Below are 27,085 nucleotides of genomic sequence, written 5' to 3' on the forward strand. Positions count from 1 at the left end.
AGAAATCACACATCTTGACTTACCATATAGAGGGGAAAATGTGAAGTAGTTCAGATGGCAAATGTTATAGGCTTCAATTCTAACATCTTTCCAGATGCCCTGGGTAGGAAAGGCAGGCCCCCAGTCCCAACTAAAGGAACACTGCTCCTGTAATTTCAAAGGAAAAAAAGTAGAATCTGACTATCATGACATTTAAATATAAAAAACCCTTTTCTTTTAAAAATGTTATAAAAGTGTATATTAGTTTGCTAATTAATATAGATGCCATAACAAAATACCACGGGTGGCCTAAACAACAGAAATTGATTTTCTCACAGTCCTGGAGGCTGAGAAGTCTAAGATCAAGGTATTGGCAATGATGGTTTTTTCTGAAGCCTCTCTCCTGGGCTTATACATGGTCCTTCCCCACTGTGCCCTCACGTAGTGTTTTTTCTGTGTGCACGCACACATCCCTACTGGCTCTTTCTGCTGTCCAAATTTCTTCTTCTTCTAAGGACATCATTCATAATGGATTAGGACCTACCCTAATGGTCTCATTTAAGTTAGTCACCTCTTTAAAGACCTTATCTCCAAATAGAGTTGCATTTTGAGCCACTGAGGATTGATACCTCAACATACAAATCCGGGGGGCGGGGGGGCACAAAATTAAGTCCATAATAGTGTGTGTGTGTGTGTGTGTGTGTGTGTGTGTCCCATACACAGTTTCTAAAATGACCCACGATGATCCACTCCTGATATTCATGCCCCTGTGGAATCCCCTCCCGTTGAGTATGGATTAGACCTAGCCAATCACTTCTAACCAGTAGAGGTGATAACTTCCAAAATTATGTTATAAAAGACTGCACCTTCTGTTTTGGGCACCCTCTCCCACTCTCTCTTGTCCAAAAGGGAAGCCAGCTGCCATGTTATGAGGCAGCTCTGTAGAGAGGCCCCCAGGAGTGAGCTTGGAAGCCAGTCTGAGGCTTGCCAATAACCACATGAGAGAATTTAGGCACAAACACTCAGGCCTAGTCGATGACTGCAGCCCGGGGCCACAGCTTGACTGTAACCTCAGGTGTGACCTTGAGCCAGAGGCACCCAGCTAAGCCACACGTTCCTGACTGACAGAAAATAAAAATAAATGTTGTTTTGAGATAATAGGTTTTGGCATAATTTGTTACACAGCAATAGATAATACATCAACCTATGCAGCATAAATTTTGCAGAAATGTTTTAGGAACATAAAATTTAATTATGTACATTTATTCTTCAAAAGCATATTACACTGAAGTAACAAAATAGTTACTTTTTAGACTTCTCCAAAATAACTCTTAACCTACCCTTGTATTTAAATGTAATAACTATAAAGAATATTGTACTTAAATGTAATAACTATAAAGAAGGAGGAAACACATTGGAAGATAAAGATATTTCATAAATAGGTTTAAGAAACCTTAGCTAGACTTGCCAATCCCTGCTTCCTCCATTATGAATTCAGAAGTCCTAGTTTCTGAATTTACTGCCCAAAAACAATCAGTTCACACAGGTGGCTGAGGCAAATATCTTATCCAGTCTTATTCAGCTACCTGTCTCTCCCTTCAGAAATATTTCAATTTCCATCTTAATTTACAAAGGTTCACACTCAAAAGCAAGAGATGGTTCCCTTAAAATAAATTCATTTCAAGCAGAATTTTTCTAATTTCTACTTCTTGAAAGAAAAAGTATTCCAAAACACAGTTAATTAAAATGTGCAAGGCTGTGAGTTCAGCTTTTAAAAAGGAACAAGCACCACAGGAAGTACTAAGATCTTTCTGAGTGGATCACTTGTAGAATAGAGCCTGAAGATTTGACCAAACTGTTTCCAATTAAGTATTATTTCCTAAGCTCTGTATTTATCTAAGACAGGGATAAATTTGTTTCCATTACAGAGAAAAACAAAGAATTAAAACCACTTCATAGTATCCGTATTTGTCTAAATTTACCACTTAAGTATCAGGTTCTCATGTTCGGGAGGAAAACCATCTTGGGATATTTACTGGAAAGTTTGTAAGTTCAGATATGAATTATTTTATTAGGGAGAGGGAGAAGGAGGAAAGAAAAAATATTCAACATCTTCTAAGGCAGAATATTTTCCCCATCAGGGGCTACCAATCACTTCTATTCATACAACCTCAGAAAATACAAGGTTTCACTTACTCAAAAAATATTTGTGAAGTGCTTTTTGTGTGTCAGGCTAAGAGTACATCCATGTACAAAAGAGACACAGTCTTTCTGCTTCTAGTGTTCACAGTGTACAGCAAGAAAATCAAGCACTGAATAAATAATCACAAATACAAAGAAAACAGACAAGGAACAAATAATGAGGGAAGAGGATGTCACAACAAGTTTGCCTGAATAAACTGACTTTTCTATGGAAACTTGAAGGGCGAGTTCCACTTGTCCAGTGTCCTTAGGGGAGAGGAAAATGAAGCATCCCTTTCAGAAGGAACAGTATATGCAACAGAGTATGAATACATTCCAGGAAATGAAGAGAGAACAATAGACTAGAGGTGGGAGAAGATTGCAGACATGGTTATACGCAGACAGAGCTAAGAACTCTGGACTGTAGACCAAAGGCAATGAGAAACTGTTGAAGAGTTTTAAGAAGGGGAGTGCTGTGATGATTTTTGTCTGAAAAGAACATTCTGGCTGCTCTGTGGAAAATTAAGTGAAGGAAGGCAAATGAGGTTGTAGGAACACCATGTAGGCAACAAGAGCACTATTTCATGCAAGAAATGATGACAGATTGAACTCAAGCATGGTATTAGAAATGGAACATGAGCATATTCAAGAACTACTGAAGAGATAACATCTACATCATCAAAAGGACTTAGTAATGAATTGGAGGAGGGAAAAGAGAGAGAGGGAGGTGTCAAAAATAACTCTTAGGTTTCTGGCTTGAGCAACTGCCGTGGATGGTATTCCATTCAGCAAGACACGGCACCTTGGGAGAAGAATTTAGATCCCAAGTGCAGTGTTAGACAGACTGAGTTTCAGGTCCCTCTGAATCAGCCAAGTGAAGATGCCAAACAGACAACTGAATATCAGGTCTGGGATGGAAGAGACGTCTGGGCTGACAATACAATAGTAGGCGTCACTGGAAATTCAACTGGTTATTGAAGAAATGAAAATAAATGAGACAGACCAGAGAGGGGAAAAAATGAAAAGAGAAAGTGTCTTGAACAGAGAGCGTCCTGAATAATAAGACTTTTAAGAGGAGGAGGTTGATATGAATAAAGAGTTTTAGATGGAGTGGCCAGAGATTATCTGTGGAAAACACAGAGGATGGTGTGGAATATGGTGAAGAGGGCCGCTAAGGTGATGGGTCCCACCATCCAAGCTGGACAGAGAAGGAAGCAGAGACAAGAGGGGAAAGAAGGGGGGTGGTCAAAGAAGAGATGGGAGTAACATTTTATTACACCTACTCCCCACCTCTACTCCACTAACTTCACATAAGCAAAACTGAGGCATTTTGTCAGTTTATACACTTAGATGTCTGTAATTATAGAAACAAGTCTCCATTTTGAATAGTTGTATAGCACTGTTTGAGTATGGAAAGTACATTTACGTTACTATTTCACTGTATCCTCATATCAACCATCAGGAAGGAAGGGAAGAGATTGGCTCCGTACACAAATGATGAACTTGCCTAAGATCCCTCTGGGTTTGTAAAGCCAGAATTCAGATCCAAGATTCCTGACTTGGTCTCCAATTCAGGCCTCTTCCCACTGGATCAGGTCAATCTAGCCAGAAACACCAAGATGCAGTCATTTGCTGGCAAGTCTTCTGCACACTGTGAGAGCAGAAACCTGGGTCTGATTCCTGATTTCAACAAAGGATTTTGTTCTATCTAAACAACCTGAAAGTGTGTTTTCAATGTCAAAAAAATTGAATAGGGGGTAGAGAGAAAATACTACATGGATATATCTGATGATATACCTCTCTCTCTCTCTCTCTCTCTCTCTCTCTCTCTATATATATATATATATATATATATATATATATATATATATACACACACACCTTTACCAATGACCTGAAAAGTAAATTTTTCACATGAAGATTCAGGAAGTCCTCGTTTTGATGTCAGATTAAAGACGGAAGAGGAGAGGGGAAAAGTGCAACCTCTAGTATTAAAACCACTGTGCCATTTGAAGCTGAAGGTAGAAAACAAAAGCTGAAGTCTAATCAGAAGTATCAGCATACAAGTGCTCTATGGAATGACTGCCTGCTCCGTGACATACTGTTCAGTTAGTCGTATGAACACATGGTGACTGAGTATGTTGTGTCAAACAGGTGGAGGCAGAATTTTGACCTCAGTACTTATCTTAAGAAAACATAATTTAATGGTGAATCCATCCAGCCTAAACACAACCACTTAACTTAAATCATCAGAATTTATCAATTGAGGTTTTAGCTAACGAGCGCTGAAAAAAAATACACTTAGTATCTTCACAACGAAACCAATGATTACATTTGTTGTTAAAATTAAATGCTAATTCCTGCAAGAAATTTTAAACTAGAAGGATCAGGTAATCCAGTATTCCCCACTTCTGGGCATATATACAAAAAAAGTGAAAGCAGGGTCTCAAACAGATATTTGTACATCCATACACAGCAACATTATTCAAAATAGCCAAAAGGTAGAAGCAACCCAAGTGTCCATGGACAGATGAGTGGATAAACAAAATGTGGTATGTGCCTACCATGGGACAGGAATCAGCCTTAAAAAGGCAGGAAATTCTGACACATACTACAACATGGATAAACCTTGAGGACATTAGGCTAAGTGAAATCAAATACTGTGACTCCACTTATATGAGGTATCTAGAAGAGTGAAACACATAGAAACAGAAAACCTGTTGGTTGTCAGGGACTGGCAGGAGAGGGAAATGGGGAGTTATTTTTTGATGGGTATAGAATTTCAGTTTTGGAAGATGAAAAATCTGGAGATTGGTTTCACAATGTGATTATACTTAATACTATTGAACTGTACACTTAAAAATGGTTAAGATGGTAAATTTTGTGTTATGTGCATTTTACCACAATTAAAAAAAAAAATTTAATAAAAAACTAAATATCACATGGAATACTAATTCAACCATGAATTAGAATAAATCCAAGTCATCTAAACTGAGATCAGACTCAAAGAAAAATATACTGTGCAGATTTTATCTTTTTTTAGATTTCATTAGAACCTACCTGTAAAAGAACACGTCAGTAAATATATTAATACTTGAAGAAGGCTTCCTAGTAAAAAGAAGGAAGCCTAATAAATATGAACTTTACAGTCTGGTGAAAAGTTTGATAAACCTAAATATTAAAAAATAATTTAAAAAAATAATAATAATAATAATAATAATTTGTAAAGTTACATTTACCTGTCAACTATTTGTCTTCTTTAAGTTCTAAAGCATGCTTCGGGAAAAAAAACCTAGAAAGATAAAAATTCTCTACAAAAATTCATATAATCTTTTGGTTCTTATTTTAAATTTTTTCAAATCCCACTCAGAAGGTAGGAAAGAGATTCCCAACTTCTGAAGTATCATTGTTATCTTCAAGCAAGGAGTTCATATGTCAGCACATCCCACCTTCAAGGTTAAAGCCCCATCCATTTGTGAGACCATTACCTTGCGAATAAAGTTGACATGGCATTCGCCCTTCTGCACACTTGGAGGGCAGTCTGGGGGCACCTGGTAGCGAGTGTGAGCTCTGCTCTGCTGTGCCGCATACAACACTGGTGACTGGAAACGCAGCTCAATGAAGTTTATGGTTTTGACCACACCGGTAATATCAAAGCTCTGAATTAAAGGGAAAGAATAGATGTATTCTTTACACACAAGAAGTAGCCTTGTGTGTAAAATTTTAGACATAGGCAGATAAAAGATGGAAGAGGAGATGCGTAAAATAATTGAAAATCTTTAGGGTTAGCCTTTTTGCAGGAGAAAGCACTTTTCCAAACTACTATAACTCAGTTGCCGACTTTTAGTTATAACTGAATACATTCTCCTACCCAAATGTAAATATCCAGATTTCTCCTTCTGTTTTTACTGACAGATGATGGTCCTAGGCAAACAGGGAAAACAGGAAATACATTTAGCTCTGGAACATCTGCTCTGGCTATTTACATAATGCCTTGAACTGCCAAGGATTTCCTCGACTCTTCATGACAACCTGACTCTTTGGTATGAATAGCATGTATTTCTAAGTCATAAGTTATTTTTGTTTTGAAAAGTCTACCTTTGAAAGGGAAGGGAGATCAGGACATGATCTCTTAATATAATTATTCCAGAAAGGGCGGAACATTTTCTTTTAAAATGGTGTCTCAATGATCATTTCCCATGAAATTCTGGATCATCAAATAACAGAGAAGGGAACAGCATTTGTTGAATACTTCCCATGTATCAAGAACTGTGTGAATTATTTTATATAATTCGCTTATTAAATGCTCACAGTTACTCTATAGCGTTTGTAGTGTTTTCATCATTCTATAAATGTGACAACAGAGGAATAAAATAACTTACCCAATACTTCAAAGAGCTTGTACCTGCATGCATGGGCAAATATGCACTAAAATTTCTCTACTCACAATAACAACACAAACACATATAAGTGGGTTTTCTTAACCTGATGTCAATATGTACTTACATATCTTCTGAACATGTTGTTTGTTTTCCCAATGGAAACATTATTGAGCAGGACTTCTGCAACTGTATCAACGCCCTCAAAAACCAAATTTACTTTTTGCCATTTGCTAAAAAAAGAAAATATTTTTAAAACAAAATGTATAAAACATTAAATTAGATAAGACTTTTTTTATTAATAACTAAAGGAATATTTCACAAAAAATATACATCCTTAAAAAGCAGTTTTCAAATTTTCAGAAGTATTAATTTAACATATTTTTATATTAAGTAATCCAGATTATCTTTCTTCATAATATTTCAATCACCATAAAATCAGGAGCAGAGCTAATAATATTCAAATTCATTGACTTCTTTTCTAGGACTTCACAAAGTTCTCACGAGAACCAAGTTAAGTAATAGACACAAAATATTTTTACAAGCTATTAAATTTACTGACACTATCTAAGAGAACACATTAACTAACTAACAAGTATCTATGAGTGATATTATGTGCCCAGGACTTGCTAAGCCTAACGGGAAACTAAAACAGTCTCTAAATTTAAGGAGTCTGCAATCTCGTTGGCATTCAAGCCTAAATACAGGAAACAAAGAGAAAATTTTCAATTTTCTACTTTGTAGTATAGTCTTGTTGGACAGACTACAAGTGCTATCAGAGTTTATGTCATAAGGAAAGGCTTCAAAAAGGAAACAAGAACTTAAAGAAGAACAGAATAAATTATGTGGTATACCCAAACAATAAAATATTATTTGGCAATTAAAAGAAATGAAGTACAACAGATCCTCAAATAACATTGTTTCAGTCAATGTCATTTCGTTATAATGTTGAGGAGGAAAAAAAAAAAATCAATTCCCAGCCGGGGCCACTGTCTGTGTGGAGTTTGCATGTCCTTCCCATGTCCGCGTGGGTTTTCTTCGAGGACTCTAGTTTCCTCTCACATCCCAAAGATGTGCATGCGAGGTGAATGGCACATCTACACTGTTCCAATCTGAGAGAGAGAGACAGAGAGAGAGAGAGAGAGAGAGAGAGAGAGAGAGAGAGAGAGAGAGAGAGAGAGAGAGAGAGGCAATGGAAAGGCGTCCTGTCCAGGGTGGGTTCCTGCCTAGTGCCCTGAGCCCTCTGGCAAGTCCCCAGTCACCCGTGACCCTGAACTGTATTATAGGGTTGGAAAACAATGATCTTACTTGTTTTTATTCATCTTTCTTAAATATATCTATAGCTTACATTTATTCCAATGTTTAATATTAAGAGTGCTTTGGGTCTTTATTTAGAAGTTTGGTGATGTTTTTATGACCAAAATTATGCCTTAGAAACTTAACTCTTGTTTATATCAATTTGCCTATGGTAAAATTGGTTTTCTTATCTTTGTTTCACTTCCAAGAACCTATCAACAATGTTAAGTGAAGACTTACTGTGCTTGTGAATATGAACTTTGAAAACACTCTTCTGCTAACTGAAAGAAGCCAGTAACAAAGGACCACATACTGTATGATTCCACTGATATGAGATGTCCAGAAGAGATAAATCCATAGAGAGAAAATAAATTAGTCACTGCCTAGGGCTGGGTAGGGATGCTGGGGGGAGATGTGGAGAACGGGGGATGGCTGCTAATGGGTAAGACTTTCTCTTGGGGGTGAGGAAAATGGTCTAAAATTGATTACAGTGATGGTTGTACAACTCTGTGAATATACTAAAAACCATTGAATTGTACACTTCCCATGGGTGAATTGCATGGCATATGAATTATACCTCAATAAAGCTATTTTTTCTAACGAGTAGAAATGCCTAGGTAGAGGATAGACCCCAAGAGAAAGAGCAAAACCAAAATATGGATGTGCTAACAGCATCGATAACATTAAGGTAACAGACTTGATTCAGGTACAAAAGTGGCACTGGGAGCTAAGCGGAGAAAGCAAGGCAAGTCAGGAGGGCAGGAGGGGATGCAGGAAGGGTACAGGGATGAGAACATTAAGCAGCATTTTCACAAACAAGCAGAGAAGATTGAACTTGATTTGTTAATCAAAGGGAAGACACTTGTTACTGAGCAAGAACGTTATGGTAAAAATCAATATTTGGGGAAGACGAATCTCGTGTTTCTACATATGGAAGACTGGAGAATAAAAAGACAAAGCAAGAAATTTAGTTAGGCAGCTTTGGCCTAATTTCAGGCACTCCCTAATAAAGGTGTACGCAAAGGCGGAAACTTGGAAATGAGGAAGACGGGCTGAGTCATGAGCAATGACAGACAAAAATTAACAAGAGTGAGGAACAGACTGAATGCAGGGAGATGAAGAAAAGATACGATGATTCAAAAATGCCCTAGGCAGAGAAGACTGGGAAGATGATGTTAGGCTAAGAGAAATAATGAGGCTGTTAGAATATAAAGTAAGTTTTAAATGAGAAAGTCAGTTGGTTGAATTTTGTATATGCTAAGTCCAAAGGTAAGACCCCTAATAGAGGTTTTTTTTAAGCATTATCTGGAAATAAGAGCCTGGAGCAGAGTAGCTCTGTGATGTTGAGCACCCAATTCCGGCTTTATTTCTCTTTGGAGAGGCTAGTAAATCATTAGTCAAAAAAGCCCTATAAAAGGGAGAGACAATTTTTTTTTTTTTTAATTTAGCAATAATGGTGGTAGGTATAATTGGGTTACATTCTGCTACATAGAACATTACTAAAAACTATACCATGCTTTTTCTCATGGCCTCACAACATAATGTAAGGCCAATGCCATAGACTCAATGGCTGGTGAACACCACATTGAACAAATGATGTATCTCTGCTCCTACTTGACAGTATTTTAGAGAGAGAGAGAGAGAAGGGGGGGGCAGAGAGAGAAAGAGAGAGAGAGAGAGAGACATTCTATTGATTACTGGGAGTAGGGAGAAGGAAATACACATAAGAGACTTGACCAAGTCTAGGTGACTCCATTCTAACCACCAGGATAATGAGTAAGATATTTCAGGACAGATGATCAGTGACACCACCCTCATATACAGATCAAAACATTAATCATATATTCGCCTTTATGGTACAAGGCTTTTGTCAGACAACTCTCTGATATGCAACTTAACTAAACAAGAGATTATTGCAGAGACAGAAAAAGAAGAAAAGCTCAAATAATAATAAACAAATAGATATAGCTACAGTAATAAATATAAATATAGGTATATGTATAGATATAGATACAGATACATAGATCTAGAGAGATAGAGAAATAGATATAGATATATACACACATACCTAATATCAAAAGGGATTTTAAATTCCTTGCTATAGGTCCAGTTATCCAAGGAGATCCATCTGTAGTTAAGGTCATTAAATCTGTAGTAAGGATCCTGTTGATAAAAATTATGGTAGTTGATTACATATGCAAAATTAAATAAACATGAAATAAATTATTAGCGATAGCTATTTATCACCTAAAAATGAATGAACTCTTGGCCCAGGAGTACAAGCATTTCACATGCCAACACATCCCATCCTCAAGGCTAAATCTCCATCCATTAAGAGAGCACTATCTTTCAAACGTTTCATGGCATTTGCAAACTAAAAATTCTAAAATATGTCAAAAAAAAAAAAAAAGCCCAACAAAATAGCTTTCAGGTATTTCAAAATACCTGAAAGGAATGAGCTCTGAGATATAAATAATATAGTTTCATTATCAAAGAACACTACGGAGATTAAGATTGGCTTCCCTCATTAAAACCAAACTCAGAACAACTGACCCATGAGCAGAGAAGGAAAGACAGAACTTCCAGTGTGCAGCCATCACTCTCTCATTGCCCTGTCGTTCTCACTTTGCTTGTTGTTGCTATCTCCTCTGGCCTCCCGAGAAAATGCTTCTCCTCTACTGCCCAAAGGTCAGCAAACTCCCACTCCTTGGATTCACTTAGCCATTTCCAAAGTTATTTTTCACTCAGCTTTACTAAGTGAGCACAAAAAAAATCTCTACAGAGAATACACAGGCAGCACAGATACCATCAAACTTACAAACTTCAAATTTCCTATATTATCCTAGACCAAGTCAGCAAACCACAACCCATAGGCCAAGTTCAGCTCACTGCCTGTTTTTGTGTGGCCAGCAAGCTAAGAATGGACGTGTGTCAATAAATAAAGTTTTACTGGAACACAGCCATGCCCCTTCCTTTACAAATTGCATATGGCAGCTTTCACGCTACAATAGCAGAGTTGAATAGACCATGACAGAGACCACATTACCCAAGAAGCGTACAACAGTCCCTAGCGCTTTACTGAAAATGGTTGCCCACCTCTGCCCTAGATGGCTAGCCTGCTGGGTGTTCACAGATGCTGTTCCGTCTGACTGTCCAGCCACAAGTCCCCCCTTTCATAATCCTTAGGTCTTTCTTCCATTGACTTCCACCTTTTACTCATTTTCCCTCATTTTCCAGTTTACTTCCCACTTGAGGGCTCCCAGGCAGGAGGCAGAACAGAAAGTGAATAAGTGGAGCTTTTCAGTTTATCTTCTGCGAACATCACAGCTACACAGAGGGAACAGTGCAGACATGGAGGGCTTCTCCCCATGACAGGGACAGGGCCAAGGGGCATTTCCTCAGGGGCTTCAATTCCAAATGGAGAAGGAAAAACTGACTTTGTCTACATTCCGCAACTAACTTAGGTTGGTCAACAGCCAGCTGGGCACTGGCCCAGAGCACAAATCTGTAAGAGACACTGCATCACTGGGTGTGTATGAAGATGGAAAGAAAGGTATCTGCCAATAACTGCTCCTGACTGGAAGATATATTTTGATAAACTACGAGAGGAGGGAGTGGTTGATGAGATTTAATAATAACTGATAATCACCAAACTGACTTTTAAGATCCAGTTAATGGTGAGGTTTTGTTCTGCTAAATGGGGTGTGAGAGGCCCAGTCAACTTGCTTCCTTTTCTGCTCTTACCCTGCACACCCCCCTGCCCTCCCCCACCCTCCACGCAGGATTCAGCCTCTCCAATGAGTGAACATGGAATAAATATCTAAGGACACAGGTTTGAAGAGGCACCTAATCATTAGCCCACCCATGTATCTCCACCCAGCCCTATTTATAACTCTACACTGCGGACTCCATGGAATACAGTTAAAGATACCCTGAGAAGGAAGGTGCAAAGGCTAACACCGGTGCAACGTGACCACCTGCTGAGCCCTGGGGTTGCTGGTGATGAGTCCCTGGCTTGCAGGGCATGAGGCCCCTTCCCGGCTCTCAGAGCCCTGAAGGAGGCTGCATCTTGAGTTCAAGAGAGCAATCTTCTCAGATACATTTTTTTTCTAGACAAACAGAACTTAGAGGTTAAAATTATTTTCTTACTTGAAAGAAACCAATCTGAACGGGCTACATACTGTTTGATTCCAACTATATGATGTTCTGGAAAAGGCAAAACTATGGAGACCGTAAAAGGATCAGTGGTTGCCAGGGATTAAGGGGGAGAGAGGGATGAATAGGCAGAGAACAAGATTTTGTAGGGCAGTGAAACTACTCTGAATGACTAGAAAGGTGGATGCATATCATTATATGTATGTCATTGTACCTTTGTCAAAACCCATCAAATGTACACCATCGAGAGGGCACGTTAATGTGAAGTATGGACTTTGGGTGGTGACGATGTGTCCATGAGGTTCCCTGATGGTAGCAAATGTACCCCTCTGACGGGGGATGCCAACAGTGGGGGCTGTGCATGCGCGGGGGGACATGGGAACTGTCTATATTTTCCATTCAATTTTGCTGTGAATTCAAAATTGCTCCAAAAACTAAGGTCTTTAAACAAATTATCTTACTAATGGAAAACACCTTATTTTCTCTAAAATAAAAGTTGCAGAGGCTTCAATTACATTTATAATAACTACTCCAAATGCGAAGCAACCAACGTAATTTGGTTCCAGATTGGTCTGAGCCCCTTTGCCCATATTAAAAGTCTGAGTCCTATTTAAAGCAAACAGCAGTTCAGCATTACATCTGATGACTAAGGACCCACATAAGTTGCTGAGCTGTTAAGCAAACACAGGAACCCTAAAGACAACAGCAGTATCATTTGTTGACCACTTATTATATGTCAGCCTCCAGGATAGGTACTCACACACTCTTATTTTCATAACAAACATGAGTTGTAAATACCGTTTCATAGAGGAAGAACTTAAAACTCCCAAAGCTGGAGTGACTTTCCTGAGTTCCCACGACTAAGCAGAAGTACATCCAGGAACGAAGCCAAATCACTCTAACACCGAGGTCTGCATTCTACACACCATAGTATAGTTGAAAGAATGTGTACCTCATGTCACATATACTTACACTTTTACACCAGATGATCACTGCAACAAAAATAACAATAGCTGAGAGTTACTGCCTGGGACCCTATGGGGTAGGCATTACCATCATTCCTTTTGCTAACAGAGAGTCCAAGGCTCAAAATCAAATGGCTATTAAGTGGAGGAACACTGATTCAGACCCAGGAAATCTGGCTCCAGAGCCCATATGTTGCATCATTATCTAACACAGCCATCAACGTCACAAATGCTGTCAATCATTACAATGTCAGTGCTACCTACCAAGTGGGTACCAGGAGATAAACACGCTATGTGGGGCCTGGGCTAGTTATTTATAATTGATATTCACCATACTTGCTGTACATCAACAAACTATGTGTCATCGGACCACGCAAATGACAGTATCAGTCTCATTTTCTCTATAAGCTTCTGAACTTTCTCTATTATATCTGCTTATTAGACACATAGACTCCTTAACCAGGTCTATCTCTTCCACTCCCCAATTCTGCTTTAGTCCAATGCCTGATTCTATACCAGACATAATTACTTCAAATGGAGCTAAATGAAAAAAAGGAAGTTTTTGTCATTGTTTCATTTACAGGTATTGCGTTCTTGGACACTTAGGCAAAAAAATAAAGTTTAAGAACACATTTATTCAAAAACAAACAAAACTAAACTATATGATAATTAAGATTTGCAGACATTTGGTAAAACCTTAATTTGTAAAAAGCAAGAGAATGATAAATCAGTATAGTGGTCACCTTAGGGGGACGCAGGCAATAGGACTGGGGGTCGGGGGGCAAGGTAACTGCAGTGGTATTGGGAATGCACAAGCTCCTAAACTGGACAGCAGAGGCACGGCTATTCACTTAAGTTAGACTTTAAAATTCTTAAACACACATGTGCGTAGAACTTTCCATGCATCGAGTACTGTATGAGAAAAAGAAAAGGTTCATGGGAAGCTAAGTTACTTTCAGCTACACAGGGTATTTATGTGTTCCATTCTGAAGAAGCTGTACTCTCCAACCCTCAGTTTGTTTACTGTCAAATAGGAGCTTCACCTCCAATTCTTACCTCAGAGGGTGCACAGGTACAAGAAATCCCAAGCTCATGGGTAAGTCAACACATTTTGGTCAGCCTTAATATTTTTTTTTCGAAAATCCTTAAACTAGTAAATACTGCTTCTCATCTAACACAGCTCTGGTGAAAAGGGATTGCAGTTTAAGGAAACTCCTTATTTTCTGACCAAAGAGGATTTAGAAGGGGAATTTCAAAGGTAAAACAAGACTATTTTCTTAGACCACTCCTAAATGCCAGGCTAGAACTCATGAAAGATTAGGATAAATGTCAAAGAGAGACTTGTGACTGGTTCTTTTTCTAAAAGCTCTTGAGATCACTTTACATCATAAAATGATCAAATAAAGTCAGACAGTCCATTCTTAAGTCCTCTGTGGAAGGTTAGTTTAGCAACCAGAAAAAGAACCATCTATGTTAAGAATAAGTTTATGTTTGGTCATTTTGGACCATAACCATAGGACTTCCTTCTCTGAAACATATCAAAAATATTCATAAGGGTAATAATAGTATTGTGGTTAGGAGCCATACTAAAATGTTTGATGATGAAATGATGTGATGTTTAGGATTACTTCAAAAGTAGGGTGGGGCATAGTAGATGGGGGAAGAAACAAAATTAGTCATGAATTGATAACTGTTGAAGTCAGGTGGTGTATATAAATGGGAGCTCATTTTGCTACTGTTTCATATTTGAAATTCACCATAATAAAAAGTTTAAAAACTCTATTCACATGCCCATTGCCTCCTGGCAACTTAAACGGTACAAAACAAAAATACATTTATCCACATACTTTATTAGAATGTATTTATGAGTGATAACCTACAGATTAGGGCCTCTATGGACAGACTCATGACTCGTTGGAAAGAATGATTCCTAGGGACTCCTTGAATAAATGATTCAAATGATTCAGACTAACTGTTAAACATATGCATGGCTACCATGATATAATCTTATAGCTTATATTTTATTAATTTGCACATCTAAAAATATCCTTCTCTGACCATTTGTCCCAATTACATGTGAAGAATATAAGGCAGAAATAAAATTTAGAGAAAAAGTACTAAGCATCTGGTGCCTACCATTTTTAGTATATGTGTGTATTTACATATTTATAATATACTTTCTTCTATATTTAAGTATAGATTTTAAGTAAGAACACATCTTTATAATGAAGCCTATGCAGTTATTAAAAATTATTCTAGATCTATATCTATAAACACTTACAGAAAGATGTTCACCATATATTTTGAATGAAGAAGTAACTTTTAAAACGATGTTAGAGATTGATCTCACTTTTATATTATTGCATTTGTTTGTGTATACTTAGAAAAATCTGGAAAGATATACATGACAAATTTTAGTGATTACCTCTGCTTTATAGTATACGTTTTATTGCTTTTTTCTCTCCTTTTTATTTTATACTTTTCTGCATCAATTTTTGTACAATAAACATTAAATATTTATAATTATTTTTAAAGAATTTAAAAAGTGGGAATAAGAAAATTAAATCAGTATATGTGAATTTCATGCATGATAAAAGTAATGTTTTATATCAGTGGACAAAAGAGAAATTGTTCAAATCATGGGATATAAAAAAACTGACTAGGGGTGGCCAGTTAGCTCAGTTGGTTAGAGCCCAGTGCTATTAACACCAAGGTTGCCGGTTTGATCCCCACATGGGCCACTGTGAGCTGAGCCCTCCACAACTAGACTGAAACAACTTGAAGCTGATGGGTCTTGGAAAAACACATTTTATAAAAAAAACAAAATGAAAAAAACTGACTAACCATTTGAAAAAAAATCACATGAATCAAAATTCTAAATATAAAAAAGGAAATATAAAGATATTAAAGGATGAAATATATGTCAATATTTATTTAATTGGGAGAGAGGGAGTTACTTTCAAAACATAATACCAAAGACAGAATCAATCATAAAAGAAAAACCTTACAAGATTACAATATATAAAACTTTAAAAGGCCAACAGGACAAAAGAATCATTAACAAATAGGAAAATTTTGAAACTATTAAACAAGACGTCTAACAACTCTATGTTTTTAAATATGAATATCCAATAGAAAAATAGATAGAATAAGTAACCCCAAATCACCAATAAACATATTTTAAAAAACATATAAGAGGTGTTTAACCTCACTGGAAATTGTTTTTTTGTTTCTAAAAATAATATCCAATCTGTACCTAAAATAAACACTCTAATAAAATGAAGAGTCTAAAACTGGTACAACCTTTATGGAGAACAACTTAGAAGTACATATTAAAAGACTAAAAAGTGCATACTCTTTGAATCAGCAATTCCACTTGTAAAATTCTGTCTAAGAAAATAACAATGCATGCTAACTAAAATTTAGTTAAAAGTATCTTTATCAAAAAATAGAAAAAAATGGAGTCAGATAACTATTCAACAATAATTGATTGGTTATAAATGACAGCAAATGTACACAATGGAATAAGAAAAACATTAAACATGGTTTGTAGAAATGTTTACTGCACATCACAAAACATTTAGTATAAAAAGTTTGTTAAACTGTATATTTAAATACTTATCATAAATGTGTAGAAAAATTAGAAAAATTTTTCTACACAGAAAAATTCCACCTGGATATAGAGTATTTTTTTTTTTTTTTAATAGTAATAGTTATCTCTGGAAGCCAGATTTCCAAGTTTTCTTCTTCTTACTTACCTATATTTTCTAGTTTTGGCACACTGAGAATATCTTTTATTTAAAAAGGTTTTCAGACTTACACCACTGAGGAACTTAAACTCAGCACAGGAAAGCTGAGAACATTCCTAACAAGAATCCCCTTATCTAAGCACTTATCATAAGGTTATTAATTTGGTTTTCTGCCTCACTACAATGGAGCCACCCACAAAATAGGGACCGAGTCTTCTCATTTCTTTTTCATTTCTAAGGTCTATGTTAGTGTATGGCATAACTGGCTGAATGAATGAATGAATGATAACCTTTAGGAGAGAGCCCAAAAGGCTCTTCAAGACACCTAAGGTTTAGATTGTGTATAGGAAACACAGTCACTATGAAACACCCAAGGCTGGCTACAGAGCCTCTCATTAATAATGAATTCCAATTAACCAACTGCTCAGCCCGAAAAATCCTGAAGTTTTCCTTGATTCATCTTTCTTTCAAACCTGACATTCAATCTATCAACCAATCCAACTGAAAAAAAGTTGGTTCTACATTTAAAATGTGTTCTCACAGCCACTCTCACCGTTTCACTGGTGCCACCTTGGTCCAAGCCAGAAATCATCTCTTGCCCATACAACTGTAATTATAATTAGTCCCCTTCTTGGTCTCCATGCTTCCATTCTGATGCACTGTAGTCTTCACACAACAGCCAGAATGACCTTCTAAAAGGCAAATCTAATCATGTAACTCCAAGCTCAAAATCCCCAACAGCTTCCCATCACCTGCAGGATAAAATCCAAAGCGTTTCCCAAGGCTTACAAACTCTGCATGATCTGCCCTCCACGCCCCCTTTGAACTCATCCTCTTCCCTGCTGGCTCACAGGGCTCCAGCCACACCGGCCTGCTTACTATTCTTGGAATTGTCAAAGCATGGTCCCATCTCAAGGCCTCTCCCTTTCCTTCTTTTTTCCCTCTTTGCTGGGAATGCACTTCTCTTTAAAACTGACCTCATCAAAAATATCTCTGCTTAAAAGTCACTTTATCAAAATAGCTATCTTTAACTACTTTTTCAAAATAGTAATCCTTCCCAACCAGCCATCACTCTCTTCCTTTAACCTGCTTTATTTTTCTTCAGTGACCACCTGTCATTATATTATCTATTAATTTGTTTGTCTAGCGCCTCCACTAGAGTGTCTATTGGACAAAAACTTTGTTTCCTTCACCACTCAATTTCAAGCACTTAGAAAAGTGCCTGCCACTTTTCTGCCATTGGAGGTACTGAATAAATACTTATGAAATAATTAGGTAAATTAATAAATAAATGAATGACTTTAACAAGATATGCTTCAAGTTCTCATGTAAACACAGTATTTGGGCAGTGTCTGCTCTAAACTATAGAGTATTTCCTGAGGCTGATACCAAAAAAGGATGTTGTAATAAAGCAGGTCTTACAACAACATCACATTAGTCAATAATGATACTGATGTTGATAATTATTGTCAATAGGTCTGGAGTTCCACAATCCCCAAAAGGCCTCCCACTACCATTTAAGTCCCACATCCACCTTATTGAAACTTAAAGTTTTTCTAAGAATTTATGAACAGATTTAACAGATACTGTAAATTATTCCCATGAGGAAGTCAGTTATTTCATATTATGAGCAACCTCCTTCTCATTAACTAGTAACCAAACATTGTTTCCTGATAGGTAGCCCTGTAACATAGAACAATCTGATTTGCTAAAGCATCTAATGATTTCCCATTGGCTTGATTCTATCAGTGAAATGAGACAAAGAGACCCTGCAAAATGAACACAGGCATTCTCAAAGCCAGTGTAAGTGAAACCTCAGGGAGCCAGGGTCAGCTGTGGTCTATTTCACATGTAGTTTGTTAACTAAAAAAAAATTAAAGTAGTACTTAAGTTTGAGAATTATTTAATTAAAAAATAAACTGGACTGTAGTCAGTGTCAATTATACTTCCTTTCAGACATACATTCTTGAGAGAAAAAAAGCTAATGTGTACCAGATCAGAAATTTTGCATAACCCTCCTTGACCATCCTGTCATTTAAGTAAACTTTGAATGACATTCTTGACAGTCAACCAGTGATTCAAAAACACAAGGTTTTTCACAACAAGGGGGTAAGTGCAGCATAGTACAGAACCCAGGCTATGGAGTCAGGCCAGCATGGGTTACAATTCCATTTCCGCCACTTAGTTGCTATGTGATCTTGGGTAAGTTCTCTAACTTCTCTGGGCTCTGTAACTCCATACCATCCATAAAATGCAGACAAGAAGATGTACTCCATAGAGTTCTGATGAGGATTAGGACAATGGGTGCAAACCACTTATCAAGTACATTTTGCCCCTGACAAAGACAATGAAAGGATGGGGAAATGCAGGTGGGATCACAAAAACAGTGGGAGGTGGTAGTCAGTTTGCGGTAGTCAGTTTGCAAACCACTGCACACTGGCAGCCAAACAGGAAAACGTCCTCCCCAAAGAGTCTATGAATTGGAGCATCTATTGGGGGTGAGGGGAGAGAGGCCCACCACCACTACCGCCCCCTGCCCGCCCCCCCCCCCCCCGCCCATGCCTTGAGAAAAAAGAGCACCTGTCTTCACATCTCAACCAGCCTTAAAAGTTATTTAGCCTTTACACCTGCACTGACAATCCTAACCTTACTCTTACAGGCCTGTCTCCTCAACACATGTGCTGCAAAATCCCATATGTGATTCCCTGAGGCCTAGCAGCAAAAATGAAAACCTGTAACACTACTAAATACAGTTAACGTTTACTTAGTAAACTACTATCATCCCCTGCAGTGTCCATGTTGTTGAAACGGCAATCCCCCGCCTCAGGCTTTGTCAGTGACCGGTCCTTTCTATCCACCCTTCCGTGGAGAACCAAGACAGTAAGTAAACCGCCCGTAGCAAGACCGTTTGCCCTATCTAAACTTCCGCTTTCCAGTTACTGAGGTCCCCCGGCGACTGGGTCAGTCTCCATCCAGCACAGACCAGGGGTGCTCTTTGCCAACAGTAGATGAAACTGCTTCGGCAGTTTCCCCACACACCACAGGCTGCATAGAGGAAGTCAGTGCCAAAGGGACCCCCAGTCAGGGCTGGGGGCTACCAGGCAGTTCCTGGGCCCCTCACCATGAGGGGAACGCGGGCGCAGGCTCGCGGGGACTGTCGCACACGGTACCTGGATGAGGTTCCGCTGGAACAAGGCGCTGTGCACGCAGCCGGGAACCTCTCCGGGTAGCTCCAGCGAGCCGTTCCCGCTGCGGACCCTCCAGCTTCCCCGCAGGCTGAGGCTGCGCGCCGCGGCCGTGATACCCGCACCGCATAGCGCGAGCAGCAGCAGCAGACAGAGGCGCATGCCGGGGCGCCGGGGTTTCAGCCCCCCACGCCGCAGGGGGCTGCGGAAGCCACAGTTCACTCTGGCGCCAGCACTCCCGGTCCCGGCCCCGCCCCTGGCTGCTGGCCCCGCCCCCCGGGTCAGCTGAGCTGCGGGGACGCTGAGCGTGTGTTGAAGTGGCAGCCGGAGGGCTGCGCTGTGGGCTCAGATCCCTGGGCTCTGGGCCCTCCTGAGCGCTAGTTCCCGCTGCCTCGGTGTCCGAACGGGAGACGGAACCGTGCGCGGCAATCGGGACACGCAGATCCCTGGGCGCAAAGTGGCGCAAAACCTGGGGGAAGCTCAGGGACAGACAGTAGTAACCGGAGACCCACAACTAGAGTCGCTCCTCACTGCTTCAGAGAAGCGAAACACCGAGACACCCCACCACTTTCGTTCCCCAAAATTTCCCCAGACCCCCATCCACGCTGCAAGATCCTCCTGGCGGCGGTGACACCCACTTCCTGCAGCTCCACCGTGGTCTCAGAGCGTACCCCGCCCTTCAAAGAGTAAATAAGCACTAAAAGTACCTAGTACTAGTAATTCTTGTGATTGTTTTGAGGGGCTGAGAAAATCCGTGTACAGCGTGCAGTACCGAGCCTGGCCCAGAGAAATCCCAGCACGTTAGCTAATCATCTGTCTGGACTGTGACCTTCTGTTTAATAATGCCCCACAGAGGAGATCCTGAGGTTCCAGAAACCTGCACTAAATGTGCAAATTTAAAATCCTCTGCGACTCACTAGCTGTGGGACTTGGGCAACCCACAAAATCTCTCATATCTCCATTTCCTGAACTCCGGAATGTAGGTGGTACTCCTATTCAGGTCGTTATAAGCAAAAAATGGGTTAACATAGATGGCTGTTCCTAACAATGCTGGGATACCCAAGAAATACCACAGGTCTCATAGTCACATGGTCTACTTGACTCCCATTTTTGCAATAGGCTGTAACAGTGATCCTAACAAGCTGAGAGAGAATTTCACATTGCATAAAATAGACGGGCTTATTCCTGTGTTGATGTTATCTGTCTAATTTCATTATTTAGAAGGAAGTTTTTAAAGAGAAGTTGTCCCCCTCATCAAGTCCAAGCTTTGTTTTGCCTTCTAATGGCCCTGGAATTGCCTAAATCCATAGATACAAGACAGTATTTTACTTTTTCAGAGTCACTATTTTTCACAAGCCTAGCATCTTGGCTTTAGGGACATTATGGATTGTCCAGCCCAAGCCTCTGGCTTTATAGCTGAGGGAACAGGGTCCAAACAGGTCAAGTGACTTGCCTATCATACAGTGGCAGACAGGACCAAAACTCTCCTTTCCTTGTCCTTAGTCTCCTTGCAGTTGAGCCTGTTGATATTAACGGGGAAAGGCTCTGGCTGATTCAAAGGTTTCCTCACTCCAGACGCATTCTTACTTTTGATAGGAACAAAGCTCTCAATTCAAATAACATGCTATAATGCATGGCATTAGATGGCCAGCCCTGGTTCGTTCAAAACTGATAACATGATTTATGGCAACAAGAATAAAAGAATTTTTTTCATAAATCCCAGAGATTCCGTTAAGCCAAGACAAAAGAAAATTCATGCCAGTAAATATGTTTGGATATATTCTGTGGTTCTATTAAGAAATATTTTAGAGAATCTATTCGTTAAAAACAAAACAAAACAAAAACAATAGACACATCATTCCTCCTTTCATTCCAGAACACAGCATAACGTTGTTTGGATTAGTACTTTGGTTTGAAAACCAAGAGCTTCAAGCAAATGCAAAGCCCTAATAAGTATTCTGCCTACAATTGTGATTGGCACAGGTGACATGATAAAGTGTTCATTTTGTTACAGAATTAATTTTTTTACCCATTATTTCTAGGAAGAATAAATCTTGTTTTGTGATAGTCATAAAACTTCTCAACTTACGTAATTTAAAGACATAATATCAAATACAATTCTAAAAATAGTCACCCGTTCTGTAACCTTACACTGTATAAATTAATTCCATTTTGAGCATCTCATTTGATGCTTTCCAGAATTCAGGTTATTTAGATCATGTGATAGTTCCTTGGTTTAAAGAAACAAATACAGCCTACAGAGTTTAAATGACATACAGCGTCAATATTCTGCTACAGGAAGCCAAAGAGGGCTTTTTGGCCCATGTCACCATGCTTCCTTCGTTTCTACATATATGAAGTTGGCAAACTCATTGAATGCCATGGTATACTAAAGCCAAGGATGTTCCAATCCCATGAGATAATTACATAAATTATAATAAGGGGAAGAAAAATTCATTTTACTTGCAGAGGGAGTGGCCGCTCCATGTGGACCCATGGACCACAGGTGGGTTGCGCACAGGCTGTGCAGAGGGTTGTAGAAGTGATTTCAGGTGTGTGACCCTCCAGGCTACAGGAAGCTATGTGCTCGCCATGCAGGAACTTAAATTTCTGTGTCAAGGGGGCTGAAAAAAGGTTATCACCTGGCCAAGGATACAAGCTCACACAGATGGATTGTGTTCTGGGCCTGCAGATGTTTTCTGAATGTCTTCACACTCACACCAGCCAACCCCCAATACACAACCAGAACAGCTGTAGAGCCTCTTATTTCCTGCAATGCCCTCCGACGCCCTCTACTGAGAAAGCTTAATATTGTGTTGATTTTTAAAAAAGAAATGCTTAAAGGAATTCAGTTTATCACAGAGGATATGTTGAAAGGTGAATTTGGAGCCTAGAGGCAATAAATTGAACTCAAGTTCCAATTAGACATATATTAGATTGACTCATATCTCTTTCCGTGTTTCTTACACTCTTTCCTATTTTACATCTCTCTCTGCTACATTCTTCATTATCTTCCATTGCTGTGTCTACTGGACTATTAAACCTACCCTCTGAATTCAAATTCCAATTATTCTATTTTTTATTTAGGGAAGTGCTTTTGGTTATTTTTCAAAATTGGTCACTTTTATATTCTCTTGCTCTTTATTCATATTTCAAACTTCTTTTATTTCTGGCATGATGTTAAGAGGTGAAGTCCCCAATTTGATTACCTGATTTTAAATTCCAACCTCTGCCATTAGCTGACTTAGGTAAGTCATTTACCCTCTTTTTCCCTTAGTTTCCTCATCTGTAAAGCAGGGATAATAATATATGTTTGTTAATAAGGATATTAGTTTGTTGATACGAAGTATATAACTAATAAATATATATTTGTTATGAGAATTAAGTTAATATATGTATAGTCAGTAATATTTTAATAACTATGTAGAATGTCATATAGGTAATAGACTTATAGGGGTTATCACTTTTTCAGATACACAGAGGGTGCCACAAAATGTATACATATTTTAAGAAAGGAAAAAAACGTATTAAAATTGTAATTAATCATACTTGCATTCATTTGATTAATGCTACCTTTTGAGCAAATGTCTTACTACACATTGGTACGTAATTCAATCTAACTTCGAAAAGTGATACATAAATAACATCTCTTAAAATATGTACACTTTTTTGGGACCCCCCCCAGTATAAATGTCTAATTACTATGTTGTTTTGTATACCTGAAACTAATAAAAAATTAAATTAAAATTTAAAAAAAAGGAGTTAACATAGGTATGTAAAGAATTCAGAAGAGTGCTTGGCACCTAAAAAGTATTACGTAAGTGTTGGCTACTACCTATTGTGGCTATTTTTTCTATTGAGGTGAAATTCACATAACATAAAATTAACCATGTTAAAACATATAATTCAGTAGTGTTTAGTATGTTCACAATGTTTTACAACCATCACTTCTAACAAGTTCCGAGCTTTTTTTATCATTCACACCGGAGACTCCCTACCTGTTAAGCAGTCACTCCCCATTCTTTCCTCCCCCAACCCCCAGTGCCTGGCACACATCATTCTGCTTTCTGTCTCTATAGAGTTCATATAAACAGAATCATACAATATGTGACCTTTTATGTCTGGCTTCCTTCACTTAGCATAATGTTTTCAAGGTTTAGACACTTTGTTGCATGTATCAGTATTACATTCCTTTTTATGGCTGAATAAAATATGCTATTATATGGATATACCACAATTTGTTTATTCATTTATGCATTGCTTTCACCTTTTGCTATTATGAATAATGCTGCCATAAGCATTCATGTACAAATATTTGTTTGAATATCTGTTTTTAATCTTTTAGGGTATATATCTAGCAATGAAATTGCTGAGTCGTAGGGTAATTCTGTTTAACTTTTTGAGGAACTGCCAAACTGATTTTCATAGAAGCTGCATCATCTTATATGTCCATCAGCAATGTATGGTTCCAATTTCTCCAAATCCTCAAAAATACTTATTTTCCATTAAAAAAAGTTATAGCCATCCTACTGAGTGTGAAGTGGTATCTTATTGTGGTTTCGATTTCCATTTCTCGAAAAACAAAGTTGAGCATCCTTTTTTCATGTTTGCTAGACATTTGTATATCTCTTTTGGAAAAACGTTTACTCAAATACATTGCCCATTTTAAAATTTGGTTACTTATCTTCTTTTTTACATTCAACATTACATTACTTTTGGGTGTACAGCATTGTGGTTACACATTTATATAAAACTTACAAAGTGATCACCACAATAAGCCTAGTACCCCCTTGACACCATACATATTATATTATTGACTATATTCCCTGCTGTATTTTACATCGCTGTGACAATTTTGTAACTGCCAATTTGTACTTCTTGTTCCCTTCACCTTTATCACCCAATCCCTCAACCTTCCTCCAACCTGACAAATATCAGTTTGTTTTCTGTATCAATGAGTTTGTTTCTCTTTTGTTTATTTATTTTGAGTTTTAGATTCCACATATAAGTGAACTCGTATGGTATTTGTCTTTCTATGTCTGACTTCTTTCACTTAGCATAATGTTCTCTAGGTCCATCCATATGGTCACAAAAGGTAAGATTTCATTCTTTTTTATGGCTGAGTAATATTCCACTGTATATATGTACCACTTTTTCTTTATCCAGTCGTCTATTGATGGACACTTAGGCTGCTTCCTTATTTGGCTATTATAAATAGTGCTGAAGTGAACATTATCTTTTCAAATGGTGTTTTGGATTTCTTCAGATAAATACCTACAAATAGAATTGCTGAGTCATATGGTAGCTCTATTTTTAATTTTTTGAAGAACCTCCATACTGTTTTCCATAGTGACTACCCCAATTTGCAATCCCACCAATGGTGCATGAGGGTTCCCTTTCTTCTGCATCCTCACCAACACTTGTTGTTTGTTGATTTATTGATGATGGCCATTCTGATAGTGAGGTGATATCTCATTGTGGTTTTAATTTGCATTTCTCTGATGATTAGTGACGTGGAGCATTTTTCATATGTCTGTTGGCCATCTGTATGTTCTCTTTGGAGAAATGTCTGTTTGGGTCCTCTGTCCATTTTCTAATTAAATTGTCTTTTTGGTGTTAAGCTGTATGAGTTCTTTATATATTTTTCATATTAACTTCCTATCAGATATATTAGCAAGTATCTTCTATTGAGTAAATTGTCTTTTTGTTTTGTTGATGGTTTCCTTTACTGTGCAAAAACTTTTTAGTTTGGTGTAATCCCATGTGTTTATTTTTTCTTTGTTTCCCTTGCCTGAGGTGATAAATCAGTAAAAATATTATTAAGGGTAATGTCTGAGTTTACTGCTTATGGTTTCTTCTAGGGGTTGTATAGTTTCAGGTCTTACATTTAAGTCTTTAATCCATTTTGAGTTTCTTCTTGTATATGGTGTAAGAAGGTGGACTAGTTTCATTTTTATTGCATGTATATGACCAGTTTTCCCACATCATTTATTGACTAAACTGTCTTTACCCCATTGTATATTTTTGCCTCCATTGTCATAGATTAATTGATCATATAAGCATGGGTTTACTTCTGGGCTCTTTATTCAGTTCCATTGATCTATATGTCATGTTTTATGCCAGTACCATGCTATTTTGATTACTATAACCTTGTACTATAGTTTGATCTCAGGTAGCATGATACCTCCAACTTTGTTCTTCTTTCTCAAGATTACTTTGGCTATTTGAGATCTTTTGTGGTTCTATATCAATTTTAGGACTATTTATTCTAGTTCTGTGGAAAAAAAAATGCCATTGATATTTTGATAGGAATTGCATTGAATCTATAGATTGCTCTGACTAGTACGAATATTTTAACAGTGTTAATTCTTCTTATCCATGAACACAGTATATGCTTCCATACATTTGTATCTTTTTCAATTTCTTTCTTCAATGTCTTATAATTTTCTGAGTACAGGTCTTTTACTTCCTTGGTTAAATTTATTCCTAGGTATTTTTTTATGCAATTGTAAATGGGATTATTGTCTTAATTTATCCTTCTGTTTATTACTGGTATATAAAAATGCAACTAATTTCTGAATATTAATTTTGTATTCTGCTACATCACTGAATTCATTTATCAGTTCTAGTGGTTTCTTTGGTGTACTCTTTAGAGTTCTCTATATGTACCGTGTTTCCCTGAAAATATGACCTTGCCGGACCATCAGCTCAAATGTGTCTTTTGGAGCAAAAATTAATATAAGGCTGGGTATTATATTATATCAAAGACCCGACCTTATATTAAAATAGACCAGGTATTACATTAATTTTTGCTCCAAAAGACACATTCGAGCTGATTGTTTGGCTAGGTCTTATTTTCAGGGAGACACAGTAGTAGTAATTGATTTAAGATCTTCTGTTTCTTCTTGATTTAGTCTTGGAATATTATGTTTCTGGGAATTTATCCATTTCTTCCAGGTTTTCCAACTTTTTTGGCATATTATTATTCATAGTATTTTCTTATAATCCTTTGCATTTCTATGGTGTCAGTTGTCACTTCTCTTACATTTCTGATTTCATTTATTTATGTCCTCTCTCTTTTTTTCATGATGACTCTGGTTAAAGGTTTATCAATTTTGCTTATCTTATCAAAGAACCAGTTCTTGGTTTCATTGATCTTTAGTATTGTTTTTTTACTCTGTTTCATTTATTTCTAC

At 37.8% G+C, this 27,085-nt stretch overlaps 1 protein-coding gene across 2 annotated transcripts in view; it reads right to left on the bottom strand.

The window, feature by feature from the left end:
- The window catches only part of MANBA (mannosidase beta), a 78,928-nt gene extending 58,768 nt beyond the window's left edge, over positions 1 to 20,160 (bottom strand). Inside the window, exons 1-5 of one of the 2 annotated variants that reach the window (XM_019738927.3) lie at positions 19,875 to 20,160; positions 9,904 to 9,998; positions 6,667 to 6,772; positions 5,649 to 5,819; positions 24 to 147 (exon numbers count right to left, since the gene is read on the bottom strand). In XM_019738927.3, coding sequence (XP_019594486.2) covers positions 24 to 147; positions 5,649 to 5,819; positions 6,667 to 6,772; positions 9,904 to 9,998; positions 19,875 to 20,051 — 673 coding nt within the window. In that variant the 5' untranslated portion in view covers positions 20,052 to 20,160. The remainder of the gene's footprint in view (positions 1 to 23; positions 148 to 5,648; positions 5,820 to 6,666; positions 6,773 to 9,903; positions 9,999 to 19,874) is intronic. The other variant, XM_019738926.3, reaches the window with a different exon arrangement.
- Positions 20,161 to 27,085: the final 6,925 nt, after the last annotated feature.

This window comes from Rhinolophus sinicus, chromosome 1, assembly GCF_057876585.1.
Source record: "Rhinolophus sinicus isolate RSI-liver-muscle chromosome 1, RSI-T2T, whole genome shotgun sequence".
Lineage (NCBI taxonomy): Eukaryota > Metazoa > Chordata > Mammalia > Chiroptera > Rhinolophidae > Rhinolophus > Rhinolophus sinicus.